At 39.0% G+C, this 24,299-nt stretch overlaps 1 protein-coding gene across 1 annotated transcript in view; it reads left to right on the top strand.

The window, feature by feature from the left end:
• Nucleotides 1–24,299, top strand: part of LOC126335114 (esterase E4-like) — a 96,106-nt gene that overhangs the window by 64,953 nt on the left and 6,854 nt on the right. Inside the window, exons 8-9 of the mRNA XM_049998068.1 lie at nt 9,001–9,148; nt 20,246–20,378. Of these exons, the coding sequence (XP_049854025.1) occupies nt 9,001–9,148; nt 20,246–20,378 (281 nt within the window). The remainder of the gene's footprint in view (nt 1–9,000; nt 9,149–20,245; nt 20,379–24,299) is intronic.

Below are 24,299 nucleotides of genomic sequence, written 5' to 3'. Positions count from 1 at the left end.
CTTGTCGAGCCTAGGGATGGAATTCTCTAACCTAAAAAAAAAAAACCCCATGTGCACTCCACACGTACTCCGCTACCCTCGTAGCCGCTTCCGGCGTGTAGTGCACGCCTGACCTATTCAGGGGGACCCTACATTTCTCCACCCGATAGCGGAGGTCGAGAAATTTGCACCCCAGCTCTCCGCAGAATCGTCTGAGCCTCTGGTTTAAGCCTTCCACTCGGCTCCAAACCAGAGGACCGCGATCGGTTCTCGGAACGATACTACAAATAGTTAGCTCTGATTCCACCCCGCGAGCGAGGCTTTCCACCTTCACCAACTCCGCCAACCGCCTGTACGAACTGAGGATGACCTCTGAACCCAGACGGCAAGAGTCATTGGTGCCGACATGAGCAACAATTTGCAGTCGGGTGCACCCAGTGCTCTCTATCGCCGCCGGTAGGGCCTCCTCCACATCTCGGATGAGACCCCCCGGCAAGCAGACAGAGTGAACACTGGCCTTCTTCCCCGACCTTTCCGCTATTTCCCTAAGGGGCTCCATCACCCGCCTAACGTTGGAGCTCCCAATAACTAATAAACCCCTCCCCCCGTGTGCCTGCTCGGACCTTGCTGAAGGAGCAGCCACATGTCCACTCACAGGCAAAGCGGGCGATGCCACACGGCCAGCCTCCACATTGACCCTCCGCCTCGTGCGCCGCGAACGCCGCTGAACCCGCCACTCCCCTTGGGGAGAGGGTGGCCCAACCGCGCCCGGTACCCACGAAGATGTCTCGACAGCAGGGACAGTGGGTGAAGCATCTAACACCTGGGGTGCACCATGCGACGCACCAGACTCCCCACTGCCGCTACACTCCGAGGCAGCAGCCTGAAGACGGCTGACCGCGGCCATCAACACGCTCAGCTGTTCGCGAAGAGTGGCCAGCTCCTCCTGCGTCCGTACACAGCAGCCACACATCCTAGCCATCCTAAGAAATCAATTTACTATAGAGTGTTAATCAGCTTTTAACTAGACTGCTAATTCACTAAAGGCGGTTGATTATTGACTAAACTGTGATTGCTAACCACTTCTTGTAGAAACAAGGAAAATAGCACTACCTGTCTCTGGACGGTATTGAAAACAAACACTAGCACTACGAGCACTATGGCTGACTAAAGGGACTCTCTGACTGTATTCGAAACACACACGAGATCTATGGAACACTTAATAGCACTCTACTATTAAAGCTTCCTAAAAGCAAAAACACGCAGAAGAAGAAGTGACAAGTAAGAAAAATACAGATAATACTTAAATTAAGGTAGCTCGCTGCACAGCAGACGTGAAGCAGACGGCGGTTAGGGCGACACTGACACTACTGGCACTATGGCTGACTAAAGGGACTCTCTCTGACTGTATTCAAAACAAACACGAGATCTATGGAACACTTAATAGCACTCTACTATTAAAGCTTCCTAAAAGCAAAAACACGCAGAAGAAGAAGTGACAAGTAAGAAAAATACAGATAATACTTAAATTAAGGTAGCTCGCTGCACAGCAGACGTGAAGCAGACGGCGGTTAGGGCATTGATGTCTTCAATTGGCATTTCCCCATTTTTAAAACATGAAAACCACTCATAGACTCTGGTTTTACTTAAAACAGCATCCCCATAAGCAGTCTTAAGCATTGCAACAGTTTCAGCACCCAATTTCCCCTACAGGAAGCAAAATTTCACAGACGCACATTGCTCTCAACAATCTGCCATCACGTTTTTGCCAAAATGGAAAATTTTTTTTAACTAAAACAACTCTGATGGGTGAACCGAAGCACTCACAGCAACATGGCTGCACACACTGACTCAGATGGCATGACTGTAACAGACACTGTTGCAGCCCACTTTCCAATATTTTTGGTCCTCCCTCGTACAAAGGGAATTGTCAAAGCTGGAGGAATTTTGGAGGACTGGAGATGACAGTATTGAAAAATTCAGTCTCATGATGAATCTCAAATGGTTTAAGAGTCTGATACGTTACCTACATTTTGACAACCAAACTAATAGAGCCCAATGGAAAGGATTTGACCGGCTAGCTCCTATTTGCGAAGTTTTCAAAAAATTCATGGAAAGCTGTCAAAAGAGTTATTGCCACAGGGATAATGTGACAGTAGAGGAAATGCTTCCTGGTTTTGTGGTAGATGTGTTTTTTGGCTGTACATACCCTCAAAAGCAAACAAATGTGGAATCAAACATTTTGCTCTTGTTGACTGCTAAAATGATATACACAGTGAACATGGAGGTCTACACTGGACTACAGCCTGTGGTTCCTTTCTGTGTCAGCAACAAACCAGCTGAATTTGTCAAGAGAATGACTAGGCCTGTATTTGGATCCAGTCAAAATATCACTGCTGATAGCTGGTTGCCTGATTTTGACCTCGTGAACTATTTGAAGACAAAAAAGCTGTCCTTTGCTGGAACTGTCAGAAAAAATAAAAGACAATGCCACCCAATTTTGTTGATGTAAAAGGGAATCAGTATGTAATGAGAAGATTTTAGTTTCCTCCATACTGCGCCAGAATAAAAGTGTGATTCTTGTACCTTCTCTTTACAGTGACAATGCTATTGATCCTGATCAATCTGGAGAGAAAAATAAACCAGAGATAGTCACTTTCTACAATTCAAAAAAATAGCGGCATTCATACCACAGATCAAATGTATGCTACTTACAGTGTGAGCAGAAACACAAAGATCTGGCCAATGATCATTATTTCACAATATTGAATGTGGGTGGCATCAACTCATAGGTTATTTACCATTGAAATCAACTGGAGAAACTGCTCGGAGAGTTTACCTAAAATTGCTATCACATCAACTTGTTCTTTAAAACTACACAGAAGTATGAAGAAGGGTGGAATCCTCTCCAGCTTGCAAAGCTGACTCAAAAGATCCGTCCCCACAGAAGATGGAGAGAAATCGCCACCTCTCCCACACCACAAAAAATGTATATGGGTCGCCTGCACTACAAAAATGGGCTGCAGCCCATTTTTGTAGTGCAGGCGACCAAATGCCACAATGCTAACTGCTTATCACATGCAAATATGATCTGCCAACTTTGTTTCTCTGCTCCCCAATGTATTTCTTCTGGTACTTCTGAGTGAGTGTGGTAGGCACCAGTACAAAAATGGTGACTTAAGATGGAAGTTTTTGCATAAATTTAGTGTTTAATCAAATTTGTGTACTGAAAACTGTAACTGTTCAATGGTGGATTCACAGTTTTGATCATTTATATTTTGTTTCTTTGTTTTTAATAAGAGGTTCTTTTAGCATTCTTTTTTGTATGTTCCATTTCTGCACATGCCCATGAAAGCCACTGATTATGTTTAGGTTACTAAAGTTGAAAATGTGAGATAATAGCTAATTTTGAAATCTGTGCCTGTCAGGCTCATTGCGCCCAAATGCAGGTATCCCAGAATTGCGCCCGACAGACGATTAAAATTGTAATGTCTTCAATGCATTCTAAAGCTGTTTGGAGTTTCTCCAAGCATGTAAGTGGCAAAACTGGGCCACTACTGCAATTCACTCACTACTTGTTGCAGAAACATCAATCATAATACAAATCTCTTCTGACAGAAAAAAGAATTCTTTCTAATTCATATTTGCAGGATTGTATTAGAATTTGCAGACGCCTTGGCTGAACTTATGTTATGGGGCCCTACTAAGAGAAATTTTGTGATAACAACCTGCAAAAATAACATTTTACAACAATTTTGGAATTAAAAGCATACAATGCACCATGTAATATCTATTTTTCAATTTAACTTTTAGTAAATAATTTTTGATTTAATAAACTGATGAGATTTTAAAAAATAAAAAAGAAATGGTTATGATAACAGTCTTTAACATGCCATATTAACACCTCTATGAATAACTATGTGTTTTAAAAAGGAAACAAGAAGTTGAGAATCTTGTTTATGTGATCAGTATTTCAGTTTTAAAAATAAAGTATTGTAACTATAAACAAACATTTTATGGATAAAGCTGGGTACAATGTTTAATATATTTCTTTATTTATAATGTGAGGGCTGTTGTCATCATCAGATTTGTAATTAAAATATAAGAGTGAGAGATGTTTGTTATACATTGTCAGGATACTAAAGGTAAAATATGAAAAAAATTATCAAAGTCACTGACCAAAACTTAGAAGTTAAATATTGTTTAACCTCAGTTTGAATACAGGTTCTACCTAAGCGGGTTGTACAGAGATACAAATACTAGGGTGTAGTGATCGGAATAACTGAATGAAAAAAATTGATTCATTTGGTTGTAGGAAAACAATTGAGTCATATGGTTGTAGTTGAATTATAAATTCATTTTTTGAGTGACACCAGTCAATTGGAGCAAACAAATTAAAACTATAGTTCAATTGGTTGTAGCTTTATTTGTAGGTTGAACTATACAATCATTGTATTGAGTGAAACTAGTCTGTGTCAGCAACCAAATGAAATTGCTCAGTTCTGTCAGTTGTAGTTTTACATACCTGTAGGATTATTATTCATTTGTTCCTTTTGAGTGGAATCAGTCTGCAGGAGCAACCACATGAAAACAGTTGATACAGTCAGTTCTGAGTGGAAACATTTGATCATTCTTCTATTGTTAAATCATTATTATTGATTGCACTCTGTTATGGCTTGTCATCCCTGTGCCAATAAGTAGTTTTTAGTTTGGTTTTTCATCCATGTTTATGAACAGGTGTTTTGTTAATAGTGAACTATGTCTCAGGATCAGGATGCAAAAATGCTCAGTGGTTTGGAAATGGAAGATATCACATGACTAGATAAAAAGTGATCTTCAAGACAAATTCAGTGCAATATGCAGTATCTGCAAAGACAATATATGATATGAGCTGTATTAAAGAAAATAAATGAATAATGACAAATATTTGTTGCAAAAAATATTTCTGACAAGTGAAATTATATGCTTAAAAAGCAAGTTAATAAGTCACCAAAAATTTAAAAAAATTGTATCTTATATGCATTCTGTTCAAGCCATCTTAACATTTACCAAAAGAGAATTTTGTTGATGGGCACAAACCAGTAGGAAGAGAGAGTCAGATCTTGTATAAGTTTCAACACAAAAGTAATTGCTGATTTATTTAAACATAATCATATAATGTAGCACTAGTTATAAGGCCTTTAAAACAAATGAAAAGTACACATTTAATGCAAGAAATATGAAAAATTAATATTTAAGTAAATCATCCCACTATATATAAACTGAAGTCAGACTAGATGAGAACCCCACTCATGATGGAAACATATTGGATTTAATGGCAACAAATAGACCTGACATCTTTGAGGATGTTCACATCAAAACTGGTATCAGTGACCATAAAACAGTTGTGATAACAATTATTACCAAAGTACAAAGGACACATAAAACAAGCTGAAAGATATATATGTTCAGTAAACTAGATAAAAGATCAGCAGTGTCACATCTCAGTGAGGAACTTGGAACTTTTAGTACAGGTCAGGAGCATGTAGCGAAACTCTGGCACAAGTTTAAAGGAATAGTTGATCATGCATTGAATAGATATGTACTCAGTAGAATAGTTCATAATGGAAGTGAACCTCCATGGTATACAGTCACTGTAAAGAAACTTCTAAAGAAACAAATATTACTGCATAACAGGTATAAAACAAAGTGTAGGACTATAGATAGCGAGAGGCTGAATGAAATGCATTTGGCTGCCAAGGGAGCAGTGCATGATGACTTCAATGGCTACTGTAGCAGAATATTGTCATATGTAAAGGCTGTTAGCGGCGCCAAAGCTAGTATCCAGTGAATGAGACAGGAAATGAAATTGGGCTAGCAAAGTAAAAGATGGAATGCCTAAATCTATTTGCCAATGGTCCTTTACAAAGGAAAACCCTGAAAATTTGCCCCAATTTAATCCTCATGCCAATAAAAAGAGGAGTGAAATAAGTAGTGTTAGTGGTGTTGAAAAACAGCTGAAACTGTTAAAATTTAACAAAGCTCCAGTGCCCGAAGGAATCCCTGATATAATAAATTAAGTGGGCTTGATCTCTAAAGTTAGGAGTTTTGGCTTGAAATTGTGATGTTTTATTTATACTGAAGAAATGCACATTTGAATTTTGGGCCTGTTGAGGTCTCCTATGCCACTATTCCCAACTTTTCTAGCTTGCACTTTTGTGCACATGCTTCAGTGATGAATCTGTATTCATTGTGATAGAAGAAAGCAGCCAGTATGTTCCTTGCAGACCTGGAGAACAGTTCAAAGCTGAGTGTGTGCAGCAATGTGTGAAGCATAAAACTTCCGTTATGGTATGGAGTGTGATGTCCATGATAGGTCCTGGCAGATTACACATTGTTGAAGGGACAATAAGGCAAGAACAATATAAAGAAATCATTGAAATGGAAATAAATGAGTGGTTTCCTAATAAAGATGCAATTTTGATGCATGATGGGGCACCTTGCCACAAAGCCAAAAGTGTTTCTAAGTACTTGGAAGAAAAGCAACTGAAAGTGTTGCCCTGGCCAGGGAATAGCCCTGATATGAATCCAACTGAAAATTTATGGGCTATTGTGAAATGGAGGATAAGGAAATTTTCAATAACCACCAAACAAAATCTCATGGAGAAACTAGAGGAAATCTGGTACCATGACAATGATATTAAAATGTCACATGAAAAGTTAATAAAAACTATGCGAAACAGGATAAAAATGTTGATTAAGAACAAAGGCATATATACAAAGTATTAAATGTACAAATATAATTTGTATGTGTAATAAATATTAAGTTTCTTTAGTCTAATAATTTGAACATGTCTGTAGCTATTCTTTTCTAACAATAATTCCTCAAACAAAAAACTGTGCCCAGCTCTTGGTAAAAGGCACAGGTCACATCCATCAACAAGAAGGATAGTAGAAGTAATCCACAAAACTACTGTCCAACATCCTTGACACTAATTTGTTGTAGAATCTTAAAACACATTCTGAGCCCAACCATACTGAGGTGTCTTGAACAGAATGATGTCCTCAATGCCACTCCACATGGATTCCAAAAACATTGATCATGTGAAACCCAACTCCCACTTTTCCCACTGACTTGCTGAAAGCTTTGGATCAAAGCAACCAGGTATATGCATTGATTCTTGATTTCCAAAAAGCATTTACCTCAGTATCTTCACTTATTGTGAAGACCATAGCCATCGTATAGTGATTCATTTGTGATTTGTAGCTAACCACATTTTATGTTAAGACACTTACAGCACTATCTATTGGTAAAATTTTTGTTACATTTTGTTTTGTTCTATAGCATTTTCCCCCTGCGCCAATAATATGCTGTTCAAATTTGACATCATTCTGAACAGTGGTTCTCCTTCTCCAGAGTTTTGAAACTGGAACTTGAGTAGTGATCACCATAAATATAAGATATAGCACACTAATAGGTATATGAAACATAAAACCACACATGTATTCGAATGCAACATTAAGTCAAAGTTTCAAATCAAATGGTGGAGAACTTTGGGTTATTTACAAGTTCGTACAAATGAACCTTTACATTTTTATGTATATAGATTAATATATTTTAGAAGGCAGATCCATCTCACAATAGGACTAGTAACTTGCCTCAGAGGCATATTGGTTACAATGCAGCCAGCGGCAGCTCTGCTGTCCTAGCAAGTGTCAGGTGTGACCCAGCATACCATAGGAGAATGTGCCACTGTCAGTACACTTTATACCAGAAACTATCAAAAAATTTCAAAGCCAGTGGGAATTAATATATAAACAAAAATTTAAAAAACTGAAAATGTATTATAATTGGATAGTTAAAAAATATTCTGTTCACCAAGCAGCAGCAGCAGGAGTTAAAACGATAAAGGTTAAAGAAATGTGCAAGCTCTCAGAACCAGTGGCTCCTTCGCCTTGCAGAAGGATGAAAGGGGAAGGAAGAGGGATGAAGAAAAAGGACTGGTGAGGTTTAGGAAATGGGAAAAGCTTGGAAAAGTTTCTGGGGATTCTTACTGATAAGTTGTCCAGAATTCAGGACATGGGATACTTACTTAAAAGTCACCTCTGACCCGTGTCTCTGGATGACATTTCCAAACTCTTCCCATTTTATAATCCTCACCAGTTCTTTTCCTCCATATATCTCCCTTCCCATTCATGCTTCTGCCAGATGAAGGAGCCACTGGCTCTCAAAGCTTGCATATTTCTGTAACCTTTAGGTGTGTGTTCTCCTGCTACCACTTGGTGAGCAGAATTTTTTTTAATCTATACAATTATGAGTAATGTCATTCTGTTTGTTCCAAAGTGCTTGTGAATCTCTTCATTTAAGCTTGTCCTGTAGGCTCTATGCAGCACTTTCACGCTTGCACTGATGTGAGCTAACCTATACTTACACTTTTTTTAGGTGTTTCATCATGGTCTACCATTCCCATCATAGAATTACTTTGATCTGGTAATGTATTTCCTCCCACTCCATCTTATATAAAACTTAACACAATTGTTATAGTTTATTTTATACGTTCTTAACTCACAGTATTTGCTGGCTGAAGAATGCTTGTTCTGCTAACTGTTGAAGCACCAATCAGATCTCTTTCTGATGTTTTGTTGCTTTAATGTTTTGTTGTTTTAATGTCTCTAACTGAACTGATGAAGGTATCATCCAATTGCTGCAGTTTAATTTTATGAGTATCATTAGAAGAATGTGTATTACTAGTTTCCCTACTAACTACTTCTAAGAAACTACTTTTTTTGGTATGTAAATGCTTAATTTTGTAAAACTTTTTACATCCTAAATAAACATTATAAACAATAAGTGTATGTCCAATGTTTGCTTATAGTAGATTTTATTCATCCAATACCACTGAGAGCAGGGTACATGTTTATAGCCTCCAGTACTTCTTCAGAAATAAATATAAATACCTAGTGAATCTTATATATTCTCTCTCTCCATCTGCTATGGTTGCTTGCTGGCTTCATATATTAAATTTGTTTTCTTTTTTGCAGTTTTACTCTGACATTATTATAAACTATCCTGTGTATAGTACAGTCAAAATAATGTCACAGCTGAACACAGCACCTGTCTATTATTACCACTTCACTTACCAGGGCAGATATAGCTGGACGTACATACCAGGCACACAGACTCCTGATGGTAAGTGTCTTTTCCACAGTGTTACAATGTCCATTTCAAAGAGTTACTCTGGTTAGTTAAAATATGCAGGGCTACACAGTATTGTTACAATATAATTTGCTGTTTAAACTGAAGGCTTAGACCTTCAGTATCTTGCTTTTACTACTGCCAGAGTAGAAAATCTTTTTAAGAGCAGTGGTACTGTGATACAGTGTCAGGATGGCTTCGAGTGGGTGAGTGATTCTGTACCAGAGATGGATGCAGATGCAGTAGAAGAAGGTAGTCTGTCAATAAAAATGCCCTTTAGTGTTAATTATGTCCAGTTTTCCAGTCTTCTTGGCCATATGTTTTGATCTCTAAAACCTCAGCAAGTATCACAAATATGCTGCCACAGCATCTCCCAGCACAGCTGTCATCACAGCACCATCCTTGTGAGTGGCATTGTATACCAATCACCCACTGAACTACATCAGGCCCAGGGGATGTCACATGTAATCCATCTTGTAGCAGACATCACCAAAGCACCTGCTGTTGTTGCAGTGAAAGTAGCCATGTGATGGTAGGTTCCTGAATCAGCTGTGGCTGGCTGTGTCAGTGCAGGATGGGGATAATCTTACTTCAAGTCCCGGAACGTGAGAAGGTGGCTGGATCCCAGTAAGTAGACCCATGGTAGTGGGGCTGTCAAGAGCCTGGGTTTTCAGAAGGCGGTTGACAGTTTGAGGCCCAGTGATGATGTTGATAGTTGAGTCATAGGTATGTCGTCGTCTCTGTGGCAGCATCTGTCACAAGCGGAGTGTCATAATGCAGTCCAGCTGTCTAATGATGACTAGCTGCTGTCAGGAGGCTGATTAATCAGAATAGGTAGCACTGTCATATTTTTCTGATGTGTGGAGGCTTCTTGAAGGGCAATCACTGTCTGAGGAGTTGGTCATTGCCTTTTGGAAATAGATCAGAACACAGAAGTGGCTTGCACCAGAGGGTGTTGTGCACATTGGCCACTGACATCAGTGGCCAGTGCCAAGAGCATGGCACTGCAGCTACAGGCACCATTTGATTCATTACATTCTAGCTTTCTTAGTTGAATTCGTCCTTTCAAATACCAGTTTGAAAATGAACTGCAACAGAAGCACTAGAATATTTATGTTTATATACATTTTGTGTCCTGCTGTGAGTTCTGCTAGCACTCTGGTTAGGAATGGAATTTGGGCAACTTTACACTTGAGCTGGTAGTAAGCAAAACATATTATGACTAGAATTATGCAGCAGCTGAGATTGCAGTTCCCAATGTTTTCACTTGGTGGTGGTGTTCTGTACAATACCTTTTCATGTCATAAAAAGCAGTACCTGTTATGGCTAGAATTATTTTTTCCTTTGTTCTGCACTAGAGGGCTGGAACAGGAACTGTTACCCCTCACCCTAAATTAGATTTGGACTGTGTACATTTATATACTTTTCTCTCTGCTGCTGGATGTCCCCCTTTAGTAGGTATTACCAGTTATGGAAGCAGCCTCTCTGGGGTTACTTGAAATGGAAGAGTATGCCCCATGTGGAGTGCTGTGGGGTTTATTGGGAGTTGTAATTTAACATTAACAGGTGACTGTCATTTCTACTGCTTGGTAGGGTCCTTGGTGATGTGAAAGAAACTTTTTTGCCTTCCCCTTCCCTTTTATCATTTTAACTTGGTGCCCTTGATCTTTTTGAGAAATGTTGAACTGATTACATATCTTCTCCTGGAGGGGCTTTGCATTGCTCAGAAGAAGGTTACATTGTTTAACCAAAATAACCCCATATGGGGACATGCTGATATTGTCATGAACCTTTGAGTTATATGCCAATACTATTAAAGGAAGTAGGTTGTAACAGTCATTATGGTGACTATTAACATAGTAACTCAATATTTTTCCTATTGTCCTAGTTCATCCATTTGCTTGTGGCACTAACACACTTGTCTTGTGATTCTTAATGCACAATAGTTGACACACCTACCTTATTAAGTCTGACAAAAATTCATGGCTTGGTTTGTTGCTAAGGCCTCAGGTATCCCAAACTTCATTATCCACTAATTAAGGATGAAACCAATTAGAAGGTTCAAAAACTCTGATTTTATTATTGCATAAATCATTAGCTTAACTATCCAAGAATAAATACGCCGTCAAAATTTCAAAGTGAAATTCTGATTTGTTATATTTTATTAGCATAAAACTGAATGTATATCTTCCAATATATGAAGATTTATCAAGGGATGAAGTACTGGAGAGATGTTTAGATGACCATACACAAGATGTGAATGAAAGTTTTAATTCCACTATTTGGCTATTATCTACTAAACACTTGCACTCCAGACTAAAAGTCCTTGAATTGGCATTGTATTTAGCAGTGAGCTTATTCAATGAAGGAAAGTCATCCCTTTTGATGGTCATGAATGAATCAGGAATTGTAGTAGGCATGCAAAGCTTCAATTATGCTGAACAAATGGATAACCAGCATGTGAGCTGGCAGAATTGACATAGTTCATTGGAACTGAAGGAAGATTGGAAAGTTTGGAAAGCACTGACGCAAGTGCAAAACGAAGCCTATGAGGAAGGAGAAGGATTAGTATATGTTGCTGGAATCCCATATTAATTGGTAAGCATTTTACATTATTGTTAATTTCCTTGAATTTCTAGTTTCACATTTGCATGCAGTCTAACTCAGAAAGTATAGTACTGATTATTGTGAAAACTGACAGTAAAATTACGAATTATATGAACCAACTTGTGAGATGATATCATGATTTTAAGGGTATTTTTCTTTGCATGATTAGAGAAAAAAAATCACCTGCATTGAGGTTCATAGTCTTAGAAAATAAATTATTAATGTAAAATCAAAACCTTTTTGATTTCAGATGAAAATCGGAATGTCTGCACTGCATGCAATTTGAGAACTATATTCACAACCTTCAGCGGAAATTACAGAATTTGATTAAATTCTAATCTATTCTTCCCACCCCAAAATATCTGTGTCAAATAGCTTCCTAATGTGCACCCCCCCCCCCCTTAACCATGGCTTATGTCATTGTTTCTGGTTGCTGGTCTGGTATTGTGATCATGACACAAAATACGAAAAATGATCAATTATTGTTAGTACATAATGGTTCCCTGCTGGTGTTTGAGCAAATGATCCGATTATGTCCATGCCAATTATCTGAAATAGTTTGTCTGCCTCTGGTGATATCTGTAATACAATTTTTAGCTCTTCGTGCCCATGGAATACAATTTTTTACATATTGTTCTACATCTTGCTTATGCGTATTCCACCAATAGTTTTCTGCAACCTATCACTCTGTGGCTCAGTGGCCACTGTGTCTGCCTAAAACAGAATCGTGTGCTGACTCAGCAGTTTGTTTCATAATTTTGCTGGTACCACAAGGCACTGAACACATTTTTTCTTTCTAGACAGCAAATCACCTGAATTGCTGAATTTTGGTTTCTTCATGACATGCTAACAATCTATGTTAGCAAATTGTTCTTTCTGTCATTCACCTGTGTTTACATTATCACATTCCATGGCAAGTACTTTCCAATTTAGTCTGTCTGCTTTTCCATGTGATTTACCTAGTTGATTCTTCAAAATAAAATTGCCTTTGTCTTTATGCCCATCTGGCTGCATCTGTAATTTCCATTAGCCATTTTAATGTCGAGTGATCATTTATTGTCTTACAGTGCAGTCTGTACAACTAACAGTTGAAATAAGTGACTCCATATATTTCCTTTTCTTTAGTTGGACATTTTTTAGTCTTATTGAGTTGTCTTTATTAATTTGCTGTTGGATGTTTTTCTTTTTTTTTTCCATGTAATACTTGACTTAGAACGCAATCTAAGGCATGGGTCCAATTGCTGTTTTGCAGTCCAGGGAAAAATGAAATTTCTTTCCATGTTTTAGTAATTGTGTGAGGAGTTTTATGACTTCAGTGAATTTCAGAATGAATTTTCTATGAGAATTAGCTATGTCTAAAAAGACTGCAATTATTTTTCTATAGTGAGTGTTGAGCTATTTCTCACAGCTTTAACCATTTGCGGATTGGTACACACTACATCCTGACCTATAATATGACCCAAGTAATGGACATTCTGTTATACAAAATCGCACTTTTGCAGGCTGAATGTTTGTCATGAATCTAAGACACTGCATAAAGATACTTAGTGTTCATAGATATCCATGGAGAACAGAATGATGATGTCTGAATGTACCATGTTTGCTTTTTGTTTTACTGCTTGTGATATACCATCTACAAGATGTTGGAATATTGTTGGTGCATTTTTAATCAAATGGCATTGACAGTGCTGGTGGTGATAAGAGGGAACTTTGAATGTCAGTTTTGGTGGTGGTGTGAATTGTAACTGATGGTAACCACTTCATAAATCCGTAGTTCTAAAATAATGGCATTGACCCAAATTATCTATGGTCTTTGTTATATTAAACCTGGAGGAGATATCTGTAACTGTCTGTTGGTTCAAATACTGTCAGTCAGAACAAAACCTGAACACTTTGCCGTGTGATGATCTCTTTCATGTGATTACAACAGATGCACCCCAATTGCTAGTACTCTTTTCTGTGAACCTATCACAAAGTTGTTGATGTATAAACTCTTCCACAACAGGCTGTAAATGATACACACCTTGGTAAGATTCCTTATACACAGGCGATTCATTCACAGTGGAAATACTATGTTCAGTTAGTGGCATGGCAGGTCATGGTCCAGGGCAGTCAAATAATTCAGTGTATTTTTCTAACAACCTCTCCTTATCTACTGTATCACGTCCCTCTCAATGCGGTACTTTCCCATCAGTGCAGTTGAACTGATACTGTTCCAGTGTCATGTAGATTGTTGTGGAATCTGTATTCACTTCATCCTCACCCAGTGCTTCCAAGCTGGCTGTCAAAGCACCATGAAATAACATTACTTCATTGGAACTAAACTTATGTATACTTACAGGTACAGTCTGGCTTCCACTGACTTCTTGTACATAGGACAACTACTTACAAAATGTTGTGCTTGATCAAACTCCTTGTGCTCTGGCAAGGGCCCAATGAAATGTAAAGAATTAACCAGCAAATCTTCTCCTAGTCTCTGTATGTTCATCTTCTTCTATGTTCACACACATCAGTATTCATGTACCACCTGGTACAAGATCCTGTAATTTGAATTTAAGGGACAAAGTATGTAATTTAGGTGGCCATCCCTGGCCTAGGGGTAATCTGTGTGACAATGTGGATTTTTCAGCCATAAAACCAAGATGAAACAATGTTCTATCCAGCTCTGCCGGCTGCTTTTCTAAGTCAACGTTGGCAAGATGTTCAGTCAGGAAATCTAAACCAAGTATGACATTGTATCTATTATCAACTATAGGGAGTACTTCTTCATAAACTTGGAAGTTATTTCCTTACAATCTGAATCCCAGAGCATTGCCAAACCGAGTGAATGAATGGTAACTCTACCTACATCACTTAACCTCCAATGTGCTGGATTCAATTTTGCTTTACCCAGTGTACCTCTACTTGCCATAGATACTAGTGACCCTCTTATCTAATAAAAACTTGTGCAGTTTTCCTCTCACATAGCTGGTCAGAGAGTCAACTACTGATTCTACACAAAGGTGTTCGATGCTTAGGCAGATCAAAAAATTTTGCACCACTAGGCACGCCAAATTATATGACACCCTCTGTGGTATTCATTGTTCTGAAGGACATGTCTGTAGTCCAGTCACACTCAATCAAAATGTAATACGGTTCCTGAACTGTACCTGGTGCACAGCAGTGGATAAAACAAAGTTAAAACTGCATTGTGTTAACACATTATTCTGCAAAAGACAACAGAAATGAACACAAGGAAAATAACTTTTCTTTTATGGCCTAAATATTCAGCAGAGCATGTAGGAGATAATGAATTTTTGTTATACATTTACTTTTAATATGTTCTTTTACACGAAACCATTGAAAATGAAAATAAAAAAGTTGCGTTACAATCTAAAAATTGAAGCGAACGTGTCATACTTTAGAAATTAATATGTACTTTTACAGAGATGCATTCAAATTTAAAATTAAACTGTCATTTTACAATCAAATAATTTGAATGTGTGGCACAAAAATAAAGAGCATTCGGTATTAATACATGAATCTATAGGAAAATGTAAGAAATGAAAATGAAATAGAGATTTCAGTGCGCAAACTAATAGCTAAATATGGACAAACAAACACAGAACTGGATTTGCTATTACATAATTTTACAGACTAGTGTAGAAAAATCAAATTTGTTGTACAATCTAATAAATAATGTGTAAAGCATTAGGGTCTGTGTAGCTAGATACTGAATAATAAGTGTCCACCACAACTGTAATCCATGTAAGTGCTGAACAGTTTTGTACTGGAGCTACTGCTCTCACCATAGCTCTTTCTAATGGTATTAACAAATCTTTTACATATTTATTGACAGAACTGAGCTTATGTATTAACACTTTTTCATCTGAGCATACTCTCCGATAACATATATTTCCACGATGACTATACATTTCAGCAGACACCAAGAATATGCATCTGTTGTAATATATTATAGTATCAGTATGACTTGACTGTACAGTACCAAGCAGCCTGGGTCATTCAGGTATTGTTTAGTATTGTCAGGCGCCTTCGGTCATGTCTACATGTAAACGAGGTTTAGTTCCACTACAAATGAAGCACTGTTAACATCAAGGACAGGTACGAGTACACTGGAATGTGACCTTTTCCTCCTTTCCTCACTTAGACTTCCCAATGCTGTATGCATTTCTATGTAGCTTTCTGCACTTGAGCTACATTATCCAGCACATGCTTAATCATACCCCAAGTAAAATCCTCTTTAGACATTTTGCCCACTTACCACCACTACAAGTACACAGTGTACCTAAAATAAGAAGGAAGAAAAAAGGATAAGAAAAAACTACCATAAATGCCAAAAGCAAAATTCTAAAGCTGACACTTACTTATACTGCTGCATAGAACACCCCTGCTGCAGAACCAGTTCCATTGCTCTCTTTCCCATCAGAATCTTCACTAGTTTCTTCTGATACCAAAAGTGTTAGGATGGCTTAAAGTGGATGAGTGATTGTCTACCATACCACAAAATATTGCTGCAGAAGTTGTAGCATTATGGAATACAGGGAGTAGCTCACAATTGGTTCACCTATTATTTTAAGAACAGACAGCAAACGCGCAGTATTGAGAATGGCTATGATATGGGTTCTGGGTGGGGCATAATTAAATGGGGGTTGCCTCAGAGATCAGTATTGGGGCCACTGCTGTTCCCTATTTATATAAATGATATGCCTAGTGATTCAAAAATATTTCTGTTTGATGATGACACTAGCTTGGTAGTAAAGAATGTTGTGTGCAACATTGGCACTGTTCTAAATAGTGCAATTCAAGACATAAGTTCATGGCTTGTAGAAAAGGAAACTAATGCTAAATCACAATAAGACTCAGCTTTTACAGTGTCTAACACACAATTCAACAAAACCTGATGTTTTAATTACACAGAATGAGCATATGAATAACAAGAATGAACAGTTAAAATTTCTAGATGTTCAGATAGATATTAAATTGTCATGGAAAACCCATGTTCAGGATCTTATTCAAAGACTTAAAGCTGCCATTTTTACTATTATAACAATATCTGAAGTAAGTGATGGTTCAACACAAAAAGTAGTTTACTTTGCTTATTTTCATTTGGTTATGGTGCGTGGTATTATATTTTGAGATAACTCTTCCCATTCTCAGAAATGGGCACTTCAGGCAGTAAGTGGTGTAAGATTGTGAACCTCTTGTCAACTTCTGTTCATTACTCTGTGTATTCTCATACTATCAATCAATCAATCTCTTTATTCATCCATTAACAATATACATTGGGCTTTCAATATATATCCTTTAATGTCATTTCTTATTAGCAATATCAGCTTATTCCCAAGAATTAGCTGCTCTCACTCAGTTAATACTAGACAGAAGTCCAGTCTGCATTTGGATCACACCTCCTTGACTCTTGTGCTGAAAGGCATGCAGTATTCTGCTGTATCCATTTTCAATAAGCTACCACAAGATTTCAAAAATATTATCAGCAGTCCACACACATTCATATCTAAGCTGAAGATTTTCCTCATTCTGTCTATGAGTTCCTTGAAAAATTAAGCTGATTCCTGTGTTACATTATTGATTGTGTTTATATCAAATGTAGCGTGTGGTCTTTTCAGAATTCATAAACATTTTTGTTTTATCTAGAATTACTTTTCTGTTGTAATTTCATGTACTGACATGTTCAATGACTATGGAGATTTGCTGCTCACTTTGGTCCTATGGAACTAGATGTGTGAAACATAATAATAAATATAAAGATGGGCGGGGATGCAGCAGAAGAATCCCCATAGATAAAAATGCCATTTATTATTATTTACAGTCATTTACCCTTCTTGGCCATAGTTCTTGATATCTGAGATTCTGGCAAGTGTCTCCTGTGCATTTGTCCCCACAGCGCTGTCCATATTAGAGGCAATGTATAGCAAGTGCCCGCTAATCCTCCTTCAGGTCCATGGACATCTCGTGTGACTGAGCCCGTAACAGACTCAGGCATGACAACTGTTGTTGTCGTGGTGAAGGCGGACAAGTGACATAAAGCCCCAAACTCTGCACCACAGGATGGCTATATTTGGCTGCATCAGGGTAGCAAATGAGGGTTTGAGGCCTGAGACAGTGTTGGCAGCCACGTCATAGGTAGTACATTGTTGTTTCCATGGCAGACTCTGACATAGAGTGGGTATCAAACATAGACCGACTATCCAATGACGACTGGATGGCTCCTTAAAGGGACAGCTGAGGGGGAGGAAGGGATGATAAATACAGCTGCAGGAAGTGGATTATGTGGAAGAGGTAGCCCAACCACATTCTTCCGTCATGTGGGAGCAATCTCAAAGGGTAGTCAGTCTCCAATAACATGGTTATTGCCTTGCAGAATTAAGTCAGAGCACAGAAACGACTCAGAGCTGAGAGCACTGTGTCAACATAGGTCACAGAGCTTGGCATCCAGTGCCCAGAATGTGGCACTGTGGCTAGAGGCATTGTATGATTCATTGCAGTATGAACAGGAGGAACATACTCATATCCTTTCCCAAATGGATTGAGACAGGAAGATGCACTGCCACTGGTTAATCTTATCCTGGAGAAACTGTAAGACAGTAAAGCTGGATAGTGTAATGGGCTATGAATGGAAAGTGGCATGTTTCAGACATTTGCTGGTGCCATGATCTTGGGGAGATTTACAAAAGAGTTACCACAGCAGTAAGCAAAGCAGGACTACTCATCAACAATTAAAAAAGAAAGAATATATCAGGTAGGCAGAACAAAATCAAATAATGTGCAAATAGGCAGAACTAAATCAAATAATGGAAATTCCAGCTTGGAATATCAACAGTGTTAGGAAAAAGATAGAGTGTTACTCATCATAAATGATGACATGTTAAGACACAGAGGGGCACAACAAAAAGACTGTTACATATTTTGCTTTTGGCCAAAGCCTTCTTCTAAAGAAGACTTTGCTGAAAGCTTTGTTGTGCCTGTGTGCAACTCAGTGTGTCATCTTTATGGTGAGTAGCAATCTGTCTTCCTCCTAATATTGCTGTTAACCAGGACTAAATATGCACAAGAGCACTTCACAGTTGATGAAAACAAGTTCATGCCTGTTGATCAGTTCATGTACCTGGGAAAGTACAGTTGTTATGATCAGATACACATAAAGGTAAATGAAAGAATTTCTGCTGGCTCCAGATGTCAATGTGCTCTCAGAGATATGTTTAGATCAGAAGACACATCACTTTCTGTGAAAATGAAGATCTACAATCCCACCATTTGCCAACTTGCCCTCTGTAGTTCAGGAAGCTGGACAATAACTGAAAGGGAGATTTACAAGTTTGTGACATTTGAAAGAAAGGAATGAGAAGAAACTGGGGCCCAGTAAGAGAGAGATATACTTGGCAAGCAAGAAAGAATAATGAAATGTATGAGCTCATGAACCACCCCAAAGTTTTACAGTATCAAAAGAGGACACAACTCCAGTGGGATGCACACATAATCTGTATGCTTGAGATCCAACTTCCTAAGCAAGCTTTCATTGCCCACATTACAACAGAAAGACCACAGGTTAGACCAAGAAACAGGTTGTAAGGTAACATAAGGATGGATGTGGAAGCTTTGAATGTAATCAGCTGAGAGGAAACACCAACAGTCAGAATACAGTGGAGACTGATTGCTGATGCAGTACATACTCTACAGTCCTGGTAACTGATGGACAAGTAACCTACCTATTTGTGTAGTAATGGTGTTATGCAGTCTCTTAAAATTATCTATGGCTGTTTATAGAGGGCATGGCCAAAGAGAAATACTTAAAGTTTCTGGTTACGTACCTTAAGTTATTGATGTTTTGTTTTATTTCATGAGATAACACACTGTTGCCGAGAGAATAACTCCTCCGCATAGGGAAATGAAATATGGATGATAAGCACCACAGAGGAGAGAAGAGCTGAAGATTTTGAAATTAGACATTCTAGAGGCATTATAAACATCAAAGGGTAGAGTGGGTAACCAATGAAGATGTACTGTATCCAATTGGAGAGTAAATAGATCTTTGGCACAACTTGGCTAAAAGAAGTAATATATTGACACTATAGATCCTGAAGCACCAAGGGACAATTATTTGCTAACGGAGGGAAGGGCATGTGTGGGACTTTAGGGGAGAGTGGATCAAAAGTTTTAGAGGGAAGCCAAGACCTGAATTCAGTAAATAGGATTGAGGGATGTACGTTGCAGTAGTTATGCAAAGATGAGAGAATGCATCACACAGTCTTTGAACTGAAGACCTCAATGATTTCACAGCTTTGGTGAAAGTGCCTCAAGCAGAAAATGTATGAAGGGTCATAAATTTTGTTAATGGAAATTCGTTTTCTACCTGGCATGACTTTACTCAGGCATATAATTTTTATCTTATAGTAATACAAAAATAATTGTGCATTTCTTCTTGCAAAGTACATTTATTATTTATGTTCTGTTTTTTTTTTTGTAAAGGTGTTTCACATACTGATGACCTCTTATACTTATTCTACACTTCAACAATTTTCCCGGAATTTGTTGAATCTGATCCAGAATATACAACAGTGAAAAGAATGACGAAGATGTGGGCAAATTTTGTAAAAACAGGGTAAGTTTCATGTCACTATTGTTAATGGGTGATACCCTTAATCAGTTTAGAAATTTTTTTATGTACACATAAATTTGATCAGACTTTTTTTGTACAATTACTTTGAACCAACACCCGTTTTTCTATTTAGTACCATTACCTCGAACAAACACCCATTTTTCTATTTATCAGTTTTCTGGAAAATTTTAAATCGTCTTATGCCAAGACCAAGAGTCAACTAAAAACCATTAAACCAAGTAAAAGATTATATCAAAACTAATTCATTTATTTACAAGTGACTCCTGCATGAGGAGAATCCTAAGGGTTCCAGGAGGGAAAAAAAGTAAAAGATGAAAAATTTTAAAATCATCAAATTCATAGAAAATTGTAAAAGTAGCTTTGAATAGTGAGACAATCTCCTTGCTGAATAATTTCCTTAACACTGGGCTTTGTATACAACTTTTGAAATATTCGAGATATTTCCAGTTGATTCCATTGAATTTCCATTTCTAAACTCCAGCTCTTCCATATTTCCAAAGTAGCAACTACACTGACACTAGCATGTGAGGTTATTTTTCAGTTATCTCCTGAGTGTAAATTTGCATATGTATCTCCTTATATCCTCCACAGTGCATATTGGAGGGTACATTGAACCAATGTTAGGGATTCCCTGCCCTTTGCCATTTGTACATTGATTGATGGAAAAAATGACTGTCTGTATGCCTTTGTATGTGCCCTTATCTCTCTAATCTTATTCTCGTGATCCATACATGATTTATGAAAGGGGACAATAGAATGGTCACAAACCATTCTTTGAACACAGGTTCTTTAAATTTACAAAATAGGGTTTCACAAGTGCTATGTTGCATTTTTTCCAACGATTTCCAGTCAAGTTATGTTACACTTCCATATGTGATATACCATTGTACAACTTAACTTATCAGTTCATTTCTGAAATCATTACATGTCTATTTTCATATCTACATCATAAGACCTCTAGATGCTCTAACAATAATCTACAATTTGTCACACTAGTGTCTCGCATGCAATTTCATACAAACTGCACATCTACAGAACCTCCCCAAGAAATGTAACTTCCATTTGACATCTTTACTACTGATTTTAAGTAGCCAAGCCATTTTGTACTGCTTCTTATCATTATCCTTAACACTTATACCACGTGACTTGCTCGAGATGATCATTACCAATCTTGGTATTGGATACTATCAGGTTCCCTTTCCTTTTCATTTTTGTTACAGGCAATATCTTGTATTTTGCACATTTAATGAGAGCTGCATTCATTACACCAAGCAGAAAATTTGTTAGCCTTTCTGCCTTTCCTTGCACTCACCCTGTGATGGTACTTTTCTGCAGACAATGTTGAAGCAGGAAACGGGTGGTTTCTATTGATTTCAACTGCTGTCATGTGGTGAGCTGGCTTTTAATGCTGCACCCATGCACTGAGCTCAGGTAGTTGGCTCAAACAATGGTAATTAATCAAACACATGATAACATGATAATATATTTATGGAGAACAGTTGCTACAATAAAAAACTCACAGAGGTATTGTCTGAAATGTTCAACACTGTAGTCATGTGACTGCTTTAAATAGCTCAACTATTGTAATTCTTGAGTTTCTCCCGGCGTATTTGATAATCAAAATATCCACGGGTGTACTGCCGGTCTGTAGTGTCCAACGGGCACAATATTTCGGCGATCAAACATGTCGCCATCATCAGGTGAACTGACGGACTGAGCTCGTGTGAACGCGCCGGCACGTAGATCCGTACGCTATAGCTGCTCAGGGGGAACTGGGTTCGGTCGCGGCGGCAGCCGATTTAAATACCCTCCGCCCACGGCGCGCTCCCTCCGCCGTCCGCGCTCCACGCCATGGTAGTGAGGTGGAACAGATTGAGACGGCGTCTGAGATGACGTTGGTGTGATGGCTCTGTCCGCCGTGGTCGTCACAACTATGCGTTTGCTCGATTTACTCTTGATTAACCCAATCGCTGGTTCCCAAGCCTTGCTAAGATTATAGCCACAGTCACGGTTTATGAGGTCGTTCTTGGTGTGAATTTCGATGGCCTCTCTAACAACGTTGTCCCAGTATCTCGACATCTGTACCAGAATCCTCCCGCGGTCATACTCCATAGCATGATTTTCTGACAAACAATGTTCAGTGACCGCCGACTTGCTGGGATACATCAGTCGAGTGTGCCTCTGGTGCTCATGGCATCGAATCTCGATGGTACGCATTGTCTGACCAATATACGACTTGCCACATTTACACGGAATCTGGTACATGCCGGCCTTCCTCAAACCGAGGTCATCTTTGGCACTCCCCACCAGTGCACGAGTTTTATTCAGAGGACAAAACACAGTTCCGACCCGGTGTTTCTTCAGAATGCGGGCGATTTTCCCCGAGAGTGCGCCTGTGTATGGAATAAATGCAGTGCCTACCTCCTCCCTCGTGACTTCGTCCATCTCAACAGGTTGTGATGCAGTCGTTGGGCGGAGAGCACGTTGGATCTGCCACTCTGAGTACCCATTTTTTTGCAATACAGTTCTCAATTATTGATCCTGAAGGGTGTACACTTCTCAGTGATCGAGCCATAGTGTGGTCTGGCAGTTGTGGGGAGATAAAGGATGTGTGTCCAGCCAAGAATGCATATTACATCTCAACTCGCGAGCTCTGTTTAATTTTCTGGCATAATGGGATGGAGCAAATGATTGGCACCTGTTCAGATTTGCAAATGCATCACTGGGGAGCATGCATTCCACTCAGCCCACGTGATCTGTGGTTGACAGAATGTGCAATCACCATAAACATACACAGGGCATGGAGGTCTAGCTCACACTGGCTTTCACTTTTGTCTCCTCTGCACCCATGGATGCTGCACCACTGCCAAAGGTTGGCCTAACAGTGAAATCTAATCTTGTGTGTGAATACTGGAGCTCCGTGGTTGACATGATTTCTGTGGTACAGCTGTCACACGGATTCCCCCTTGGAGAATGGAGCTCTGTAGCCGCAAAAAGCAAAAGTGATCCGTCTATGGCCAGTATAAGTTTGGGCCTCCCACTTTTCATGCTGATGTCAGCATGAGTACATTGTCATTGCGCCGGTCAGTAGTGATTGGGCGGTGATGCATGATGTCACACACGGCTGGCTGGGTGCGCAGCCCACTAATGACAGCAGTGACCGGCACCACTGTCCAGGAGTGGTAGGTGATGATGTGTGGCTGGAAATGTGCAGTCCCGAGTAGGGTGCCCTAGGTGTTGGCTGTACAGTGTCTATGCACAACATGCATGCAGCACTCTAAATCAGCATGAATATATACACTGCCAGTGCCATGGCACATCAGTGCATGCTGTCACAGACTGTCCACATGACTGCGCAGATGTTCTGCCAGTTGTGAGACTAAGGCATCCTGTAGTAGTGCCTCCTCCATGAATTTTCCAGGGATGGCAACATATTGACAATAGATTAGGTCTGCTGATGAAACGCCGACCTCAAACTTTAGTGTTAATCACAGGCTGAGGAGTATAAGCAGAAGTGCCTTCATTCAGGCAATGTCTGATGGAGCCAGTTGACCATGTCTTTAGATGCTGAGGGGTAGCTGGCTTTTTGAAGTATTCTCACACCACACAGTCTGGCAATGTGCATAAACAGCCCACACTGTTGTCAGTAGAAACCTTTTGCATCAGACGCAGTTGACTGCATTGCACTGGAATTTCCTTGGGAGGAATGGGCAATGTGCGCCTGTCAAAACATTGCACAAAATCTTGCAGGAGGAAGTGGGAATGGGCATTATACTCTGTTCATCATAAGAATAAACCTGATGTAAACAAACACAAACACGATGATTTGTCAGAAGCCATAGCAAATGTACACTGGTGGTGTTATGCTCTTGGAAGTAGATCCTACTTACGTATTAGATATCT

Source organism: Schistocerca gregaria, chromosome 2 (genome assembly GCF_023897955.1).
Source record: "Schistocerca gregaria isolate iqSchGreg1 chromosome 2, iqSchGreg1.2, whole genome shotgun sequence".
Taxonomy (NCBI): Eukaryota; Metazoa; Arthropoda; class Insecta; order Orthoptera; family Acrididae; genus Schistocerca; species Schistocerca gregaria.
This window is presented reverse-complemented; position numbering and strand designations above follow the sequence as displayed.